This window comes from Homarus americanus, unplaced genomic scaffold, assembly GCF_018991925.1.
Source record: "Homarus americanus isolate GMGI-L3 unplaced genomic scaffold, GMGI_Hamer_2.0 scaffold25483, whole genome shotgun sequence".
In the NCBI taxonomy this organism is placed as follows: Eukaryota; Metazoa; Arthropoda; class Malacostraca; order Decapoda; family Nephropidae; genus Homarus; species Homarus americanus.
This window is the reverse complement of record NW_024726235.1, coordinates 1,718,993-1,733,160: the sequence shown is the minus strand read 5'-3', so window position 1 is coordinate 1,733,160 and position 14,168 is coordinate 1,718,993. Positions and strand designations below refer to the sequence as shown.

General features: G+C 37.8%; 1 protein-coding gene across 3 annotated transcripts in view; it reads left to right on the top strand.

Moving 5' to 3' along the window:
* The first annotated feature begins 5,318 nt into the window (after positions 1–5,318).
* LOC121865410 (exportin-1-like) overlaps positions 5,319–14,168 on the top strand; it is a 39,691-nt gene continuing 30,841 nt past the window's right edge. The window contains exons 1-2 of one of the 3 annotated variants that reach the window (XM_042364790.1): positions 5,319–5,339; positions 13,651–13,767. In XM_042364790.1, the coding sequence (XP_042220724.1) occupies positions 5,337–5,339; positions 13,651–13,767 (120 nt within the window). In that variant the 5' untranslated portion in view covers positions 5,319–5,336. Of the gene's footprint in view, positions 5,340–7,121; positions 7,316–7,336; positions 7,605–13,650; positions 13,768–14,168 lie in introns of those variants that run through there. The other 2 variants (XM_042364792.1, XM_042364789.1) reach the window with 2 other exon arrangements.

Here is a 14,168-nt window from a genome sequence, read left to right as displayed (position 1 = left end):
GATAGCTACAGGTAGGCAAGATGACAATCACAAGCAACAAGTTAATAAACCAAGCTGCCAGACTCCCCCGAGTGAGAGTCAAGCAGGAAAGGTCGCAGGCAGGCCTGGGCGGCAGACTGTGCTTGCCTGCAGTCTGCTTCCCGCCAGATTTATGAGTACGAGCGAGCCATGATTACATGAGGACTGAGCCACTTCCGGTGTAGTGCCAGGCCGGGTCAGCACTGCCTAACAACGGCTACCAAATATCACAGGGCAATAACAAGTAACACTCCCAAATTGTCACTCCTTAATCTACCGAAGAAGGACATTTATACCTACCCACAGACCAAGGCCACAGCCTAACGTCTTCACGGAATACGTATATATAAATAATAGTCACTCATTTAGTTAACAAGCTCCTAAAATAGGTTTTAACAATAATAGTTACCTGTATAATAATATTATTTATGATAATAATAGAGTAATATTTATTGTCTAACAGAATCATTCTGACCTAGAGTTGTTAGGTGTCCATGAAGACCCGGGGCATCGAAAATTTTGACCTTCAAAAATTTGTAGAATGAAGCAAATGTGATCACAATTGCCGATATGACCATGTCAAGGGATCAGGGGTAGTAAAGGGTAAGGTATATGGCGATGGAAATTCACTGAAATGCAAGGCATGGTATTGTAAATGTAACGAAGTTTAGTGCCAGAAATTAGCAGAAGTCAGTTACAGCCAGATCTTTTGTTCAGGCGAGGGTGTGGGAGGGTCGACTGGTTTAGCCCCGCAGGACAAGATGCTCTCCCTCCCTCTTGCGAAATTCCCCAGCAAGGAGAATGATAGTGGCCTCCCTTCTCGCTCTCCATCAACAGCTGTGTCTCTATTACTGCGGGTCTCTCTGAAATGTGATTGAATAACTGATTTTTGTTGTCATCAGTGACGGAGATGGTACAGTAGTTGTAATAATGATAATGTGTCAATGATAAGAATGATGTTGAGATGAGGAAAATAAATCTCAATATTTAGAAATTAATGGTAATGCTGGAGACGATAATAATGATAGTAATATTAATGATGATGAAATGATTCTGATTGTAAAAACAACATGGAAGGCCAGTGCTGGATTAAGCTTAATAGGGGCCTGAGGCACAGATCAACTTGGGGCCCCCTACCCTCAAGGTATATATAAATAACAAGAATAAAATATACCCAAATTTATCAATGATTTCATCAAAATTAAGCTTCTGCAAAATAACACATTTAATGTTCATAAGAGACATAAAATTGAGACGTTGCTAGGACATCGTTGAACGAAGTTTATGTTTTATACGCTTCAACTTCGAGAATGTTTGGATTTGGGGGCCCCTTAGAGTCAGGGGGCCTGAGGCCAGTGCCTTAAGTGCCTCATGGTTAAACCGGCACTGTGGAAGGCTAGTAACTCATCCTGGACAGCATAAACGTATAGTGACTCACCCTAGACACACATTAGTAACTCATCCTAGACATATCCATTAGTGACTCACCTTGAATGACACATAAGTACAGTGACATCCTTGTTGATCAAATGTAGGGACTGATCCGAGATGATATTCATTCATTCTGGATGATACACAAGTGTCCTGACTTATCCTGGTTGATACATGAGTGTACTGACTCATCCTTTATAACATAAAAGTGAGTAACTTATACTGGATGACACAAAGGTGAAATGACACACCCTTACAACACTTCAGTGGGTCAGTATCCAAAGCGGTGACCGGCAATTGAACCAATCACTTCTTGGTATCCAGCCGGGTAGTTACGACCAAACCAACAGTGTGACAGCGCAAGAAGTAACAGTGTTCACATTAAAATCTTATCCCCTAGATTATAAGACACGAGAATCCATTTGCAGTACTTGCCATCGAGGCTCAGGGAGAATTTGACAATTTTACTCGCATTAATACATCTTGCGGTAGGGGATAAATTTACGTAAAGAGCCTTTGAACCGGATAAAAAATTTATTGGAAACCAGACACAAGAATCAGGAAGTTTATTTGGAAAGGTAAGTACAGTACAAATAAAATGCACATATAAAGTTAACTTAGTTACTTTCCAAATCTAGATGCTGAAGGGTAATGCAAATAATTTAGTTAACGATAAACAACGGAAATAAAGAGATTGTGGCATTAAAATAAAGAAGAAAGCTGTGTTCAGAATTGCAACATACCACTTTTTTTATAGCAGCCAGGCCCATTCCGTAAATAAGCAAATGGCTTGTTGAACGACAACAAACAATAAGTTTGACATAAAAGTCACGTAGGCAGGGTAGCTAGCTGTCTGTGGTGGCGCAACACAGCACCCGTAAGGATTCTGAGGCACTGCAACCTAACATAACAGCCAGCGAGGCTAAGAGTGTGGGGGAATCTTGGCTCAGTGTGAAAAATTGGTTGTAGTCATGAAAGCTTAGTTTGCTGTATAAAATATTCATGGTAGTCACGAAAGCTTAGGTCGTTGTGTAAAATTCGTGGTAGTTATGAAAGCCCTACTAACAACTTCATTCAGTAAAATTCGTGTTGGTCATTGCATAGGACCAAAATTCCTAACCTAACTAGGCCTTGGCGCTTGAAAGATAAACTTGAACTGGTAGAATTTTGTCCACTGTGATATTCTGATGACGGAATTTTGTCCAGTAGGCAATTAAGTGGTGGAATTTTGCCTTTGCTAGGGATGATGGACAAAATATCATCTTGGCAAAGTTAACCTAATACAGTAAAAGGCTTGAAAATAAACCTAAGATTTAGAATTTAATATAATGGGATTTAAAAGATATTCTAATTAAGGATTAAAAGGAAACCTAATCTGGATAATGACAACCTAACTAGGACTAAAGGATAACCTAACTTATTTAATCTAACATTTAAGTTAATAATTTATAAAAGATAACCTGACTTAATTAACACAGGGGTGAAAATATAACCTAACGTAATTCAAGGCTAAAAAAACTATTGCTGGCGAAATATTCCCACAAAATTGTTTTGGTGTTGGTATTTTGAGAGTGCAGCAGACTAGCAGAGTACATCAAGTGAAGCTGTGGTGGCAGGAGAGGGCGGGAAGTGACCCCTGGCGGCCACGCAGCGCGCCACACCCAGCATACCCGCCATATCCTGCGCGGCCACCGAACTCTTGCACTCAGTTCTTGTTTTTCAGGGGTACACACCAGAGATGTATCTCTTAAATTGTTTTTTGTTGATAACTAGTCTACGTCCTAATTCGGAATACACGCTTATTTGTGGAAGCACAGTAGTACATTATAACAACAACCAGGCACGCAATTATTTCAATTATTCAGAGAGAAAAGGAGTTAAAGTTCATGTACAGACGCCAGACCAGGTACAAATACAGGTTGAACACGGGCTCTTTGATTAAGAAAAATTGCACGAACTACTCCAGCGGGATCACAACTCTACTTGTGACGTATTATTCATGCATTTGTGGTTTTGAGGTATACGTAGGTGTGGTGTCTGGGCGTGAAGAATTTTTATTGTACTTAGCTAGGTGTGTGGAATGGTATGATTTTCTATCACATTTTTGTGTTATGTATTATTTGCTGTGTAACTATGGTATGTATTCATGATACAATTAATGTCTTACAGCGCGTAGCTGTGGTGAGTGGGAGTAGCATCATTATGCTGCTGCTGTATTTGGCCGTGATATAACTTATAGCACGTATCTATGATGTGTAAGCGTGATATAACTTATTAAAGCATGTAGCTATAGTGTGCAAAAGTGATATAACTTATTATAACATTTAATGTGGGCGTGGCATTATTGTTTGTTAGACTGCTGAATGCGGTGTGTGGGCATGGTATATCTTGTTATTTCACGAATCTTTGGTGTGTGGGCATGGTAACACTTGCAATAATAATACTAAATGCACTTTATTACAGAGATACACCTCTCAGTGGTAAATAAACACTGGCTGATATCACTTATAAGTTTATAACTGAGATCACATCCCAAACATCAGCCGTCGCTGTGATGTACTGTATACCTGTCTGAAGGTTTGACACGTCGCGTAGCTATGGAAGTAAGATCCTGTATTATGCTCGTTGTTGAAGTATGACGTTGCTGTGGGATGTCATGTCACATAGGGACTTGTGGGCGTGGTATAACGTATTGTGTCCTTAGTTGAATTATGAAGGTGTGGTATCATACCGCGTCGTTGTGGCAGGCGGAGTTCGGTTGGCCCATTGCATAAGAGCATCGGTCAGAGGATTAGAAGCAACAAAGGCATATATGCCACCCTAGCCGCACCCACACCACACAAAGCAGGCTCAGTTTGTCTTCGTTTTTCAATCACTTGTGCTTCTCATGGGGGTATCATTTCTCGTTTATTTTGCTATCTGAATCCATATGCAATTGTTTCAAGAACTTAAAACTGAACGCTGAGGCACCGTCGTCGTAAACAAATAAACGATCTAAAGAACGTTTTGTTATGGCGTCATTAATTTTGTAATCTGCATTGCTTCATCCCTAAATGGTATTTCATTTGCCCTACTGCCTGGTTCCATTTTGATTTTCATCTCGCCCCAGATGTACTGTATACCGTATTTTTGTCTAACGCGTTCAAAATTCACTCCCGATTGCATATCGTCTAAAATGGTTACCTTTATGGAACAGTAACATCCGTTCGTCATCCGGGAAGCGGTAATTTCCTCCACAAGAAAAAAAACATGAACAAGGAAAGGCTTGGGGAGGAGGGTGGGGGTTGCACCACTTGCGTTGAAGCGGGGTAGGAAGTGCTGGGGGACAAGGGACCCCTCCCTGTGTATATGCGCAGCAGGTGAAGATTATTCTGCGTTTTCTATTCAACGCTCAGCGAGAGCATGCATCACAAGATGGATCATCTTGAAAGTAAAGCAGTCTTTTATATTGAACCATCAGATTTTTACAGAATCTTTAAAATCTCTTTTTCCAAATAAGCCTGTGGAAATCTCTACCGGATGGAGAGTCATTTTCTAGTGATTGTTGCACCATTTTCCTTATGTCACTTGCTCGTTGAGTTGCCAAGTACTCCTGAGAGAAATCGATTTTATCAATCATTTTTAGCCTCTTATTTTGAAAGGCTGCATAAAAGATATGAATTAAACCTAACCCAATTACATTATTTCTACTTATTTTAATTTAAAAGTGCCAGATATGTTATTCTGCATAAACAAACTTCCGAACTATAGCAGCATTTATTCCAGGCTTCCCCAGTCTAGTGCCTCCACCCGCTTACGTCACTGGGAGATGACGTCATGTAAACTGTACTCGTTTTCTGTGAGAATGGTTTTGAGGGTAACCTAACTCATAGTGCTGCTGATGACAAATGGTAAGTGTTGTAAATATACAGTGAACAAGTCCATTTGTTTTTCAGGTGATATGAAATGGCGGAACTTATCCTAGCCAAATCATAATTATTTTGGCATCAACAGGATAGGTTAAGTTTGGGTCGTCCACATAAAAGGAAGAACAATCCGTTCATTGTATTTTCTAACGTTGGGTATCTTGTTTTATGAGATTCTTATAAAATGCAAAAAAACTTTACTTTGATAAACAAGGAGACAATTACAATATGTTATACCTAATAGTTATGTTTTTTTGGAAATCCGTCCAATTTAAATTGAGTTGCGCATGTACATTATATGCTGAGCCTTTGAAATGCAGTAGCAGAAATGTAGTAGTAGTAGTAGTAATATTAATTTTGTTTAATTGAGTGTCATTTGAAAAAATATATAACAAATAATGCAGATCAAATTAATAACAAATAGATCATACTTGCAGCCCATGATAAAACAACGCAACATAATTATGAAACTGATTGAAGAGTCAACCTAGAATTGTAAAATGTATACAAATTCTAAAAAGGTTTCATGTTAGTAGCAGATATTTTTGAACACACTGACAGCTGTCGATGATTATACACCCAAGAATTTAGAATAATGTTATCTGCAGTACTAACTTAGGATTAACCTTTTTCTAGTCAAGATAAATTTATATTTATATACTGGACATGAATAAATAAAAAAAATAGGTTTACGATGAACTGCTAATTCGTGACTTTATTACAGTATAAGCAATAAAGTTGTGTTTGTAATGAAGGTTACAGTGCTTTATATAGATTGTAATAAACACCACCACAGGATACACACCATGCAGTAATTTGATCATGTGTAGACTGAGCTCTCACAAAGACAGATCGTAGCGCCTATTCGTCACCGCACTAGTACAGTACAGCAGCACAGTACGCTTATGGCTAATACAAATGTCGTCATATAATGAAACGTCAACATACGAACATTTAACTTAAAAAGACACTCAGTTTAAACACAAGTATGCCCACGTGCGCTCATATATACGAACACACTTATACACCCGTGTTGACACATGTTCTTGGAAATCATATTCTGTAACCATTATGAGTAATACTCTGGCGTAATTCATAATAACTTTCTATTTTCAAGGAACATTTCTGCAGTTATCGTTATATAAATAGTGGGCATTCTCCTGAATAACAATGCTATTGTTACGTCAATAATAGCTAAACTGCTTTCATTAACTAGTTTCATTATGTGAATGAAAAAAAAATCATTGTTGTGATTTCAGCTAATTTGAAAATATGTTTATTCTTATTCTAGTTTTCACTTGGTATATCTGAAGAATTGGAAATATAATCTCCGAAAATAGCTTTTTATTTTTTTTGCGGAATCATCGTTAGGCTATATATTATCAATGATATTCCATAACAAAACCGTTTTCCTTTTTTCTCCAGCACCATGTTGCTATTTTAAATATTCCCGCCATAAGACAGACCCTGAAGAAAACGTAGAGGTTTGTAAACTTCTTCGTGGTTGGCTCAGAACGTCGGGTACTGACCAATCACAGCCCTTGATTAAACGCGGGAAGACTATACATGCTTATGATGTCGACCATGATACAAAGAAAGCACATATTACTTTGATAAAAGGCAGATTTTGAACTTAAGTTAATGTTAGTAGACCTTATAAATTGAAGAGACTTATATCCATGCTTCGGAAAAAGCTAAATATATTGTAATTGAAGGTATATTTCACGTCAAATATTGGAAGACCTTGTCCTTATGATCCGGTTTGTACCAGTTTCAAACCGAAATTTTCATGGCGTATGGATTGAACGTCTTGCATCTCCGGACACGAAACCTTATTTATCCCTATTTTCAGGGACCTTAAACGGCTGTAGGCTGTGTACTTAGTTGTAAAAAGGCATACATATGACAGTGAATGTCTCGAAAGAATAGATCTATCGCAAGTGCAGGGAGAAAAGCAGAAGGTAAGGTGATGGGCGAGCACGAGTTGCTAGAATGTTGTTTTGAAATTAACTTCACTTGATTCTAGTTTGTTCCGGATTTCGTGCGCATCCTAACCGCTATCCAGTCATCGCTTAGTCTGTGTACCGTCCAGTTCATTAGTTTCTGATCTGGGAAGAAGTATGCAGTGAAGGGAAATTAGCAAAGACAAAAGGAGTGTTTCCCTCCCAGGAAATAGTTAACACGTGAGGCGAGAAGGATTTTGACCGCTCCTGCCTCCAGTCCTCGCTGCGCCACTCTGTATTCAAGATGGTAACTTTATTGCTCTTATCTTACTCTTAAGTGATCATACAACAGTGTAATATTTACCGTAGTTATTGAAGATTATAAAGAGTGCAAATTGGTGCCGGAAAATCATGACTAATTTGGTTCATGATGCAAGATCGATGTTGTAAGGACTTGTTTCCTCGACGTGGTGGTGTGGGGCCCAGGACAGCCTGGCCTCTGACCTGCTGATACATTATACAGTGTTTCATGTGTAGCCTACAACACTCAGTGGAATACACAGCAAGTAATTTTTCTGACCTTTCACTCGGCCTAGTTTCATGAGAATTGGAAATTAAACTGATGTATGATCACAACTACTGGAGTAATCATCTTGAAAAAATGTCATAACCAAGTTCTAGGATTAGTTATAGTGTCTTAGGCTCATATCATTTGTGATATGTTCTGCTCGGGATTTTCTAAGGGAAATAAAGTGGCAAAGCAAAGAAAACACTACTCAATTTGCTCCAATGGGGTGGCAGGTAGACCATGGCCTCCATGCCTTCAGTGAGATGATAAAACCATTGTGAATTATAACTGAATTTAGGAATAATGAGCTTCTGAGTTGAGCCAAATTTGAGTACAGTATACAGTATTGCTGTGTTTCATTCCTGCTAAAATCAAACATTCTTAATGTTTTTTGTCAATTTGCTAAGAGTGCAGTGACCTGCTTGCTGTATTATAGGAATAAATTTATAGTAATGAAAGTTCGTATAGTACCGTATACCGTAAATAATAAAGTTCTGAGTATTATTTTGGTATTTAAGTTCTGTGCGATATAGGAATTGGCCAATTCCATAATTGTCTTGGGGGCATAATGGGAATTCCCATTATGTACTCCATTCTAAGAATTCCCATAATTTCTAATTTCCTAGGGAGATTCTAGAATTGCATTGTGCTTTTTATGAGAATCCTGCCATGTATTCCCATTATGGTGGGTTAGGTTAGGGTAAGCAACGGAGGAAAGACCCACCAGGTCAATACCAAAATGAGGCTGGGTAATTCCAGAAATTGTGCTCATAATGGAAATTCCCATAATGCCCAAGGCAATTCTGGAATTGGTCAGATTTCAATATTGTATGGGGCATTTATATAATTGTTGTAACGGTAAGTTAAATATGATGTGTGTGTCGCCAAACTTGAAGTGACCCAGCACAGCTTGCCTTTTCAGAAGTGAAATACTTGTCCAGTAACGCAACTTGGACCAATGGCAATACTGATGCTTAGGTGTCACTATAAGCTCTTTCTCTTTAAATAGGTGAATTAAACATGAGTGTGAACTCATTTAAGAAAGGCAATGGTCATACAGTACTAATTATAGGGAAGTGGCAAGAGGTCATCTCTGTCAAATGTAGTACAGTACAGAAATTTTTTTTCTTCAATTTGCTAAAGGCAAGGAGGCCACACCTTGTTTACTACAGTATTTTCCAACTACAGTCAATCAACACATGTACAATAAAAATTAAAAAATAGCTTGGCAAGTGGTGCCCCTGTTCCCCATGTTTGTTTTAAGGCTTGGAATAGAAATCGAGTGGAGGAAAAAGGAAAAAATGAGTAAAAACTTATGAAAATAATGTTTGAAGTAAACGATCAAAATTGAGAGCTCTCCTGGCTAAATTATACCCTTGTCAAAGAAACTACAGTGAAAAGTTTTGGTAAAGGTGGAGCAGATGGCCAACACCAGCAGGAGTTGTTTGATTTTGTTAATTTTTTTTCCACAAATGTTCTTTGGATGATAGCAAGTAATAAAAATTATACGACTGCACAGAACCTTATAGAATCTGACCTAAATGACCAAAGAAACCTACCTAACTTTACCTAACTTCTTAGCTGGGGGGCAAACCCCCCGGTAATTAAACAGAAAGTACTTACTGTACTTTGATATCTGGTACCAATGAAAGCAACTTTCTTGAGGCGGCACGGTGTAATATTAATTTTTTATGTGGACGTGAGAGTACACTCGGTTGTTGCACGGAAACAAAGAGTGGACTATATCACGCACTGACGCTGCAGATTTTTCTGCTGAATATTTTTATACCGTATATAATTAATTTCTTCATGTACAAAGCACATAAAGATGTCCTTTTGGTGTCATATGATCAGTTTTTCACTGTTTTACCCGAGTTTCCTTCATCCTTCATACCCTGCTCACTACAGGAGAATTATGATTGTAGATAAACTAAAAAATTAATTAGAAAATACTCATTAGTAAAATATAAAATTGTTGTATCGTCTTTATTACTCATCCAAAGAACATCTGAGGAAAAAATGAACATAGTCGAACAACTCCTGGTGTTAGCTGTCCGCTCCACTATTACCAGAGCTTCTTATCGATACTTTCTTCTACAATATTAAGGCTGCCACAATGATACAGTAATTGATTAAGAAATGCAATTTTATTATGCAGAGCATGTGTAACCAGGTATTCCACTACTTGATGTATGAACTTACAACCTAACCTAATCCACTTCCAGTAAAAGTATGAGCGATAAGGATTGGGTGTAGATAGGGCTGCCTAGTATGGGTCAATAGGAATACAGTCCAACACGGCCCATATCCTACCCGGACCATCAAATACCAACTCGGACCATATCGGATAACTAACTTGGACCATTTAGGTTAACGAACACATTTTACACATTTTTGCATGAATGATAAAAGTACAAAAGTACAATGATAAAAAGCAGCTTAAAAGTACAAACATTACTGATGAACAGTCACGTGATATGAAACGGCTCTTAGCAAATTTTTAGCAGACCTTCGTCCACTATTGAATTTGTCCCACCGTTTGAAGGGCTGTCCTTGGTGATGTTCATACTTGGCCCGTTGTTTTCGTAGCATTTTACCTTCGGACAAGAGCTGCACCTGGAGTGTCACTAGTTTTGCTTCATTGTGGAGTAGCTTGATTAACAGATAGATGTTAAGTTGTCCTTTTCTTGCTTTCAAGTTAAGGCAATTATGCCACCCTTCACAGTCATTATGTGTGGACACTCCTTTTAAATACACTCCAAGCAGATAGGGTCCAGATGGCATTCCTGAACCTTGAGTCAGCTACTTGATTGAAGTGTGCAAGGTGGGCCGAGTTAGTAATGTGTGGGCCCAGTTGGTTTTTTAGCATGGGACTAGTTGGCTAACTGGGTGGGGCCGAGTTGGAGGTACACCAGCCAATAGGCCTGCTGCAGTTTCCTCCATTCTTATGTTACGGTCTTGGTTCATTTCTACAGTACAGCTATCTATCTGGTCAAGATGCTACTGTACAGTATCGAAAAAATATTTGCCAGGATGGGTCCGATGACTTACAAAATGCTTCATGCAACATGGATGTCCAGGGAGGGTTGGCATGTGTGGGGCTCGGTGGCATACTGATCCTACTACATTTGGTAACCGAGCATCATACAGTATTAATTACGCCAAAATAAATACACGTTGCATTACTTATGTTAAACTATACAATATATCAAAGTAAATGCATGTCCCAATATCTATCATCCATGGTCTCATAATGTTTCACACAAAGTGTGGACAGATACTTTTTTAGATAATATACATCTTTTTATCTGGTTGAGGTATGTGTACAGTATCTAAGTAAGATACTGTATTGCACTGGTAAGAGACGTTTTAATGGAATTTATTACCAGTATATGTACTTTTATGTCATCTACTGATGTGTTGCTTAAAATCATGACCAAATATGGAGGATAATTGATCTTTGACCTGATGTAGTTTGTTTGCACATTCCGCTGGACCTTTGTGATAGTGTCACCTTTTTTAGCTGTGGATGTGTACACAGGTACTGACAAGGGATCGTGAATACAGTAAGATCTTGCATTTCGCGAGTATTGTAGACTGGAAAAATTGCGCCAAATTCAAATTCGCCAAATGCAAATACAGTACATAAACTAATAGGAAAAATAACAATATAGACTGGTCACCTTACATCAGCCTCTGATTTTCCCATTTATAACCTCCAAATGATACAAATTCTGCCTTTATTGACTTGATTGTGTTTTCCAGAAACTAGTTTTTAGGACTTCTTCAAGTAATTTAATCACACGCTGCTTATCCTGCATTGAGTACTTGGCAAACTTAACTCCCTTATGATAGTCCTGCTTCTCCCTTTCCTTATTTGGCTGCTTAGGTGGGTCTGTCTCACCCCCACCAGCATCAGTAGAGGTAGAGGCCATTATCTTGACACCATAACAGCCCGGGCGGTCGCTAGGATGGTGCGTGCTACAGCGCGATAGTTGCGTTCTTTTAATCCTCTTTTACGTTCGCCACCGGCAATTCGATCATCAGAACGCTTCTTGGAAGCATTCTTCCTACCTTGTCTTTCGTATTCATTGCTAACACGACAAAATTGGAGAAAACAGCAAAAATCATGGAGTAATTGACAGAAACCGCGCGATTCAACTGATCACGTGATGTAAACAGAGAGCGCTGTTGTAAACTGTTATTAGTCCTAACTGCGAAACATTCTTTTTACTTATTCTTTTCATACAGCTAATTTTGAAGAAAAAAAAATTTACAGGGTACCTCTCAAAAAACACAAATGTTGAAGATGGAATCAAAACATTGAGGATGGAATCGCTATAACCTACATTCATATGCAAAAGTTTGCATTTTACAAACAGCGTTCCCCTATTCATCAATCGTGTTGACAAAACAGGCGTTGTAGCAGAAATGACTGTAACTGGTATGAGGGCTGTGACGTCATTCAAGACGGTGACCAGCATTCAGCTTGCTGGATCTCGCATTCAGCTGGCTAGATCTCGCGAAATTCACGATATTTTACGCCAAATATAAGACTTGGTTATATTAGGTAGTGCTCGCGAAATTCAAAAACGCAAAATGAAATTGTGTGAAATACGAGATCTTACTGTATGTATATATAAGGCCAAGGGGTAAAATTGTTGCATTTAGTGTTTTACAAATAATAAAGACTGTTTAACATGGAAATATTAAGCAGAAGAGATTTTGGATGGGTTTGTGTTGATTTAGATATGGAACTACAGTAGCTACTACATTATATAGTACATGCATAAACTTAAAATAATTCATATCCCTTTTGCTTTCTTGTAAATACAGTAGCATCAACTAGTTAATTAAGATGTTAAAAGGTTTTAACTAAAGTGTGGTTCTTAAGTTTCATGGAATGAGTATGTGTCATCAAATCAATGAATGAATAACTTACATTTGATAAAGCATTACATCATGAGTACAATACTGTATACTGTACCATTTAGTATTTTGTGTTGGTAATACTGCACTGTTTATGTATACCTCACACTTGTGCTGCTGTGCATCTTTTAAGAGTTGCCAGTGATTCTCCAGGTTAAAAAACAAACAAACAATTCTTTATAGAATTAAATTGTTTGCACATGAATTGCATTTTGAAAATTAAGATTGTTTTGATGGTATGAAAAGTATGGAATCCAGGGAAATTGTGATTTAATACAGTACTTATGTACAGTATCACAATATGTGGCAATTATGTGAGTTGTGTGTACCAGTGCAGAGTGAAATAACTTGGATCCAACAAATATTCTTCTTGTTGTGGGCACTGAGTGTAATAATATTTATTCAGACACTGTTGTTTATGGGTATATACTGAAGTGCTTGACTTTTTTTGAGCTTAAAGTGTGATATCAAGTGCAACTTGATATTTTCAGAACCTTGATACAGAATGTGTGAGTGATTTTAGTTATAGGGTTATATAATTGCACTAATGCACAGTGTGATATAAAAAATGGAAAGGTTTGTAGAAGCACTTGTTTAGATATAATGGACTTCATGTTAATTCTCTTACCAAAATTGTGTAATATCATCAGGTACAGAAGGCAGATTGCCATTTCATATCCTATAGCTTATTGGTAAATTGCATAATTTTCGTAGATACCCACACAGTGCAATGTCAGATGAAACATATTTAGAGGAGGCTTCCTCAAAGTTTCCAAGAAACTACCGTTATTGCATTTGTAAGTAAGAATTTAAGTAATGTGTTGAAAGTGCTGTAATTCTGTCTTTCTCTTTACAGATTGAGAAGATGAGTTTGACAGTTGAAGCTTCAAAGCTTCTTGATTTCAACCAGAAGCTTGACATACCCCTTTTGGATAATGTTATTGGCTTTATGTACAATGGAATTGGGGAACAGGTATGGTGTTTTCTTTCTCATTCTGTTCACTGGTTTTATAATGCTTGTTTGGTGTCAAAATTTTCTTACATTTATCTTAAAGATTTTCATCAAAATCAAAATTGCTGTACTGTAGTTGATTTATAAGGTTCCAACAAAACTTTATGCCATTTAAATTTTCATGTCTTTGATCTCATGGTTCCAGTGGTAAGACCTTTAGAAAATGGGTGAGTGGTGTTGGTTTCAAAAGTAAAGTACAGTTTTTCTGGAAGAAAAGGTAATAAAACTGTTGTGATCAAATATGTTTTTTTTATCTCAACCCAAATTGCTGCTTGCATGATATTCTGGATTTACAACCCGCGAGACATAGGTTCACTCCATTCCAGGAAAGGTTGGAAGCTTGGTATACTGTTTTGGTGTAT